Genomic DNA, 7207 nt, shown 5'->3' with positions numbered 1-7207 from the left:
AAATCAGCACAAAATACGCAAATATCTTATGAGGGCTACTCGGGGGAAGTTTTCAAAGGACAAATATGAAAATGAAGGGAGATAAAAATAAGGCTGAGGTATCTACACACACATTCACACTCATCGATTTAACAGGAAGAATTTATCATAAGCTGATCAATTAATGGCTAAGGAGGCTGATGTGCAAAGATTACTGAGACTTTTATTGTCTCAGTTTTATTGTCTTTTATTGCAAATACAGAAAATGGAGCAGGGTCTTGGAGGTGAACTGAAAACTATTTGAAAGTAAATAAACATCTGGGGCTTAGGTACTAAAGAACATGGGAGAGTGAGTAAGCCCACCTCAGATCATTATTAGCTCTGAGGCCTCACTAGGCCTCTGTTTCCTCATCTGTAAAATTGGGGGTGGGTGGGTGGGGTTAGATGAGAAGACCTTTAAGTTCCTTCCCAGATCTAAATCTATGATCATGGGATCTGGCAGGATCCTCAGAGAACTACAGAATCTAAGAGCTAGAAGGGACCTCAGAAACCCTCTAGTCCAAATCCTCCCATATTGTAGATGGGAAGATTGAGGGCCAGAAAGACGAAACCACTGAAGAACTGGGTCTAGAATCCAGGACCCTGACTTCTAGTCCAAGGCTTTGGCACCTTATGGACAGATGCTTTCTCCACCTTTTTCGCTAGGTCTTATAAGGCAGGAGTTAACTTTACAGGGAAAGAGAGGATCTAGGTTTAAGAATAATGAAAAGTTCCTTGACAAGGCTGTGGAATCTCCTTCAAACAGGAAAAATACTCCTCCCCTTATAATAGTTTTTCAGTTATTGTTCAGTTTTTTTTGAGTCATGTCCAACTCTTCTTGACCCCATTTAGGGTTTTCTTGCCAAGGGTACTGGAGTGGTTTACCATTTGCTTCTCCAGCTCATTTTACAGTTGAGGAAACTGAGGCAAACAGGCTTAAATGCCTTGCCCAGGGTCACACAGCTAGTTAAGTGTCCTAGGCCAGACATCAGGAAGATGAGTCTTCCAAATTCCAGGCCCAGCACTCGATCCACTGTGCCCCCTAGTTTATATACTTCCAACCCAAAGAAGGGGTACAGGTCAGTGATAGGGGAGTTGGGGCAGGCAACAGTTCTGTACCAAAGGATTTCTCAAGTCTTTTCAGATCTGTGGCTCTGTGATAAGAGCTTTATCAGCATCCTTCCATAGACACTGAACAGTGCATGAGCATTAATATCTGAAGTTCATGGGTGGGGGGGGGTGTTAATTCAGAAGGAGCATGAGAAGGTCAAAGTCAAAACAGCTTGGAAGGGGCAGACCACGTTGACATCAGTGGAATAGAGAAGTAGCTAATGATGACACTGAACTGCCCTGAGAACAGGCAAGTCACCCCCTCCAAAGTGGCTCTTCAGTCACAGCCCCCAATGAGGTATTTGCTCCTAGGCACCCAAGTCTGGAAAAAAGTAAGTGTCAGCCATGGAAACTTTCTTGAAATACCTCTTTCTAATACTTCCGTAAGAAATCAAACCTTTTCCTTTATGGGACGCTGGATTTTCCGCAGAGTAAAATCAAGATAAATGATTTTTATTTGAAAAAAAAAAAGATGTGGTTTCTAGATTCTCTTTACCAGTTGTCAGAATGAAGGCAGAGGTCACATGTCACTACCTCTGCCTATAAAAGTCACTGCCAGACAGAGGGGTCACCACAGTTCCAGCTTCAGAAGACATTTCCCTTCCTCTACCAAGTCACAGAGATCGGAATGGAGGTTGGGATGGGGATGGTTCTGTGGGTGAAAGGGATCGTTCTTTTGACCTGCCTGGAAGGCTACGTCTCTTCCAGTATTAGTGAAAATGGGACCATGAAAGAAGTCATGTCACAGCTTCATTCTCTATATACAAACCCCAAACAGGTGAGTGTGGAGAGGGGTCTGTGATTGTCCTGTGGTCAGGGCAACATATTTGTGGTAGGTGGTGGGATGTGTTCTGTGACTCGTGGGGTTTCGAATAGGCAGCCTGGCTTGACGTGCTTGGGTTACTGGGAGAAGAAGCTTCACCAGGGATAGGGCCAGGTCAATATTAAAAGAGAGAAGCCACCTATGGGCAAAAAGTGCCAAGCCTAGACAAAGCCCCATACTGGGGGTGTTATCTTTAACTTGTCAGTTCTGCTGTAAGCAATCACCCCTTTCATTCAATCAGCTGATTCGATAGAAGTAAACTAAACTCTGAGAGGATGAACTGGGGTTTCATTAAGGTTCCCAAAACAAACTATAGCCACAGTATATGAGTATTTACTGACTTTTTAGGTTCCAAGTGCTCACACTGGAGAAGATAACTGACTGCCCTTGGGGGCAGCTGGGAGAGAGGTAGAAGGGAATTTCAATGGGCCTGGAATGTGAAATCCAGGATCTTGGGTTCATAAAGCTGAGGCAACTAATGTCCAAAGATAGGATGTGACTTGCTCAAGGTTATAGAGCTACAGAGTAGCTGAGCCAGGCTTTCTGACTCCAAAGCTTATGTACTTTCTGTGGTAGGGGATGGGGAATGGGAAGGGGTGGATGGGGCAGTGGTGGGAGCATTGACAGATGGGGCAGTTAGACACTAAGAGGCCAAATAAGAGTCATTTTCCCACCTCTCCTGACAAGTAGATCAACTGCATGGGGTTAGGGCAAGGGTCAGCCAGACTGTTGACACAGGATGCCTTGGTTAAGGGGCAAGGGAGGCCGAACCCTATTCCAGGGCATCTCCTAATAGGAATTCTGGTTTGTTTTCTCAGCTACCCTGCAATTCAAGTATGGTGTGGAAAGTCGACTTTAACAAGGAAAAGGTAAGAGAGACAGATTAAATACTGCCCTAGTAATAACCAGAGTATCCCTAGACTATTCCGCTGGGCGGACTTTCCTTCACTTCCAGAATTTACAGTTTAGAAGCTGTGGGTTTTACCTGATGTCTTAGCTCCTCTAACTTACCAAGTTCCTTCTCCTGAGGCTGCAAAACACCATACTGTACATCCTATCTGTCTTACTAAGAGGGTCTTTGCCAGAGTCACTCTCTCTGTCTTTGTCTCTCTCTCTCTGTCTCTCTCTTCTGTCTCTCTGTCTCTATCTGTCTCCCTCTCTGTCTCTCCTGAACTCTTTTCTTTATAAACCAAGTTTTCCTCAGCTATAGCTCGGGGCCATTCTCCTCCCAGTTCCAAGGAAATGGGATGAATCGTCCTGATCATAATGGTCCAGGAGGGTAACCAAGGTAACCAAGGGGCTGATTATACTGTGCCCACTTGCCCCTTGGAGAATCACCTCCTTTCCCCTCCAAGATAGTATCCTCAAGGGGCTAAAAACAAGGTCAAGGAAATCAGGGTCTGAATTGCAGATATTAACGAGCTTCGTGTCACCTCCACAGCTCTGCGCAGTATTGGAGGTCCTCAATAACGTTACCAACTGCCCCGGAATCAGACCACTTCAGAGAAACATGAATGCTCTCCTGGGCAACAGCAGTAGGAATGTAAGTCTTTCCATCCCGTGCCATCGTTCCTAGGGGTCCGCCTTGCTTCCTTGGGCTACTTTCCAGTGTCCGATACGCACTTCGTTCTAGGTCCCTGCCCAGGAAGACTCCCTGGCCACCCTGACATACCCAGCCTGGGAAACTGGGAGGCTGGGAGGGAGGAGGCTCCCAGGCTCCTCTGGCTGAAGGGATGTCATTCCTTGATTCTCACTAAAGGGAGGTACTTTCTTTCAGGAAACCTGCCTCGAGGTTCAAGACACCAAGATCCAGCTGAGTAGGTTCCTGAAGGATCTCCGCATATTTTTGTTGAAGAGTAACCGAAGTGGGATATCCAATCCTTGGCTGGGCAACTTTACTAAAGGATGAGAACCCGAGCCCACGTCTGCAGATGGAAGCTATGAATAGTCATCCTAGAGACTTTCACTTTAGACACATTTCTCAGCAAGGGGAGGGGAGAGTGGATTGGGGGTGGGGGTGGGAGACAGATTTGCTTAGCTTAGCCCTCAGCCTGCACTGCCCTGTCTCAGGAAAACTGAATTCAAATTCACTTTGCGCTCAGGTCTCCAAAGGGCTTCTTTCTTCCCCAAAGACAGGATTCCTTTGAAGCTTACTGAGCCTCAGTCCAGCTCCCATCTAGACCCCCCCACCCCATACCACCAGGTGCTCTTACTTGAAGCAATCTGGAACATCCAGGACTCAACAGCCAAGAGCCCTGAGCTAGCCCCCAGCCTGGCTTGGAGGGGCTTAGACCTCTGTGGCTTGGGAAGAAAAAAAAGTGCATTCCTTGTTCGATTTGGCAGCATAACCTAGCACTACCCTCTCCTAGCTGGGCAGTCTAGGAGGGCGGGACATTTTTGCTCTTTAGGTCTAAGAGAGCAACTTACTGACATTTCTTCTCGTCTTATTTATTATTTTTGTGTTATTTAAAGCAGCTTTTCTTTAATGTCTTAGATTTAGGGGCTATTTCAGTAGGCCTAGACACAGAGGTGAAGACTCAGCCTGTGGGCACTAAAGCCAGTGGACATTTGTGGTCCCTGACATCTAAGTCTATACAGTACTGTATTTCAAAACCTGCTACCTCAGAGTGTCCGCTGAGTCAGGTGGGGCCAACCGAAGCCGAGAGGAAAAGAAAGGGCGGAAGAAGAGGGTGATTAATTAGACTGTGACTGACTTTTCTGCCTCCCAAACTGTTACATGACATTACAGCAAAAAAGATAATTTATTTTTCTTCCATATATTTAAAATAAGTTTATTATTAATCTATATTAGTGCAAAGTTTATAATATATAGTGGGACAGCCAAGAACACCATTTGTAATGTAAATAAGGGGTTTTAGTTAATCAGTTATTTTATTGCCTGTGTGAAACAAGAAATAAAATAAACAAGTGAATGAAACCTCAGGAATAAAAGAACCCTTGCAAGGGGGAGTGTGTGTGTGTGTGTATTTTATATGAGAGACTTTCAATCTGAGGTTACCAGAGCCTCCAGGGCTTCACATGCTAGGAGGGAAACCTGGGAGATAGGAAGGGTGACCTGAAGAGAAGAGTCACTTCAGGAGGCCCTTGGAAACAACCCACCCCCAAAATGAAAAGGAAAAATGGAAAGGACCGCCCAAGCAAGGATGGAGGCATGGAGGAAGGAAGAGAAAAATCCAGGGGGAAAAGTCCTCAGTGTAAGATCTTCGGCAGATCTTATCCAAGCAGGATATATTGCTTGTCTCTCTTTAAAAGAATAGCTTCCTTCACAACTTCATTCTTCATAAAAACAGTCCTCTCAATAACACAAACCTTGGCAACGGGCGATACAACTTTTCTCCTAATAAAGTCCTACTCATAAGATAACTACTTTATAACACATCTTTCAATAATATAACTCTCTAATAAAATGCTTTCCAATAACAGTCCTCCTGGTGGCACAAACTTTTAAATATCTAATAAATAAAGTGCTTGGAGTCAGGAATGCCTAGGTTCAAATGCCACCTCTGACGTTCACTAGCTGTGTGACCCTGGACAAGTCACTTCAACTTTCTCAAAATTGGCTTCCTCATGTGTAAAATAGAGATAATAACACCTGTACTACCTACATTGTAGGGTTGACACAAGATAATACACTTTGCCAGTGTTAAAGTGTGTAAATAATTAGCTATCATTATTATTATTTTCAACACTTCAATTCCAATGGCTCTGGGACCTCCTGGATGTTGGGTACTTTATCCAACAGCACAGATCCATGCCTTCTCATTCAGTGTGATTCTTGTCTATGTCCTTCATTCCCCTACGTGGTAGAGATCTTCCTAGAGGTCACTGAAGCACTGACTTTTAGAATTGAAAAAGATCTCAACAATCCACCCTCTTCTCCAGAAGGAATTACCACTTCAACTTCTGGAAGACCACTAGTGAGGGGAGGCCCGGTGAAGGCAACTAATCCATTGCACTTTGATTATTAGCAAATTTCCTGACATCAAGCTTGAATTTACCTCATTGCAGTTTCTACCCACCGTTCCTGGTCCCAGCCAAGCCTTCACCCAAACAATTGCTTCTATGGTGGCTCAGCTCTATCCCTTGAAGCACCTGGCCCAGACATGTCTAGAGATAATTTTATGCCAACAATTAGTCTGTCTCTAAACAGAAAACAAGTCCACATAGATCAAAGAAGCCATTCACAAACAGTATGGGAAGGTTACCAAACAAAACTCATTTGCTCATGGAGAAATTCTCCACAGAGAGCCACAAGGTTCATGGAATTCTCAGAGGATCTGGAAAAAATCCCAATGACCAGGGCCACTAATCTCACTAATCTTTCTCTTTTGTCTAATGCTAAGGAGAAGGAGAAGGAAAACATCCCTGTCACCAGGTCACAGGATTGGGCCAATCTCCCTTTCAGACCACATTAAATTATCTCCCTAATGATATTACAAATGGTCCAAGAGGGAAATAAGAATCCACTGGGATGGGGCACAGCTAGGTGGCGCAGTGAGTAGAGCACCAGGCCTGGAGTCAGGAGGACCTGAGTTCAAATGTGACCTCAGACACTTGACATACTTACTAGCTGTGTGACCTTGAGCAGGTCAGTTAACCCCAATTGCCCTGCCTTCCCTCCCTTCAAAAAACAACAAAAAAAGAATATACTAGGGAAGAAATGAGAAAGAAACAGGAGCTACTTATTATTTTTGCATAATTGGGGAGAAAAGAAGACAAACATGGAAGAGAGGCTGGAGGAGAATATATGAACCTCACTCATTTGAGCCAAGTAAAGTAGAGTCTAACTTATAGATGGAGTTTATTGTGGAAATCCATTAATTCAACAGTGAAAAAAAGGCAGGAATCAGCTGAGAGGGGTTTAAGAGGGAATATAGGGTGAGGGAAGGAATAGTCACAAAGATAAAGGAAGATAAGGAGAAAAAGACCCAGTGATAACAATCTAGAATAGGTGAAGAGAGGAGGGGCGAAGAGTGAGATCAGACCACTGTAGTTACAGATTTCTATGGATCACATTCCTTTTCTCCCACCGCTGCCTTCTGTGTAAAAGGGGAGGCAAAGAGAGGAAAGAAGTGTAAGAGGGTATGATAGAAGGAAATACACAATTTACAATCCTAACTGGGGCAGCTAGGTGGTGCAGTGAGTAGAGCACCGGCCCTGGAGTCAGGAGGACCTGAGTTCAAATCCAACACTTGACACACTTACTAGCTGTGTGACCTTGGGCAAGTAACTTAA

General features: G+C 44.5%; 1 protein-coding gene across 1 annotated transcript; it reads left to right on the top strand.

The window, feature by feature from the left end:
- The first annotated feature begins 1756 nt into the window (after positions 1–1756).
- LOC118841971 (interleukin-13-like) lies at positions 1757–3860 on the top strand. The gene is made up of 4 exons (XM_036749692.1): positions 1757–1906; positions 2770–2820; positions 3393–3494; positions 3729–3860. Exons 1-4 carry the CDS (start codon positions 1757–1759, stop codon positions 3858–3860), a joined length of 435 nt encoding a protein of 144 aa, XP_036605587.1.
- The last annotated feature ends 3347 nt before the right edge of the window (positions 3861–7207 follow it).

The sequence above is a fragment of the Trichosurus vulpecula genome, chromosome 3 (genome assembly GCF_011100635.1).
Source record: "Trichosurus vulpecula isolate mTriVul1 chromosome 3, mTriVul1.pri, whole genome shotgun sequence".
NCBI lineage: Eukaryota > Metazoa > Chordata > Mammalia > Diprotodontia > Phalangeridae > Trichosurus > Trichosurus vulpecula.
Note: the sequence above shows the minus strand (reverse complement) of the source record. Positions and strands in the feature narration are given on the sequence as shown.

Bases quoted from the DNA above. Each gene is read 5' to 3' on its own strand.
- LOC118841971 (XM_036749692.1), top strand. From the start codon at position 1,757: ATGGAGGTTGGGATGGGGATGGTTCTGTGGGTGAAAGGGATCGTTCTT. The intron at 1,907-2,769 runs GTGAGTGTGGAG...TTGTTTTCTCAG, and splicing joins TATATACAAACCCCAAACAG to CTACCCTGCAATTCAAGTAT. The intron at 3,495-3,728 runs GTAAGTCTTTCC...ACTTTCTTTCAG, and splicing joins TGGGCAACAGCAGTAGGAAT to GAAACCTGCCTCGAGGTTCA.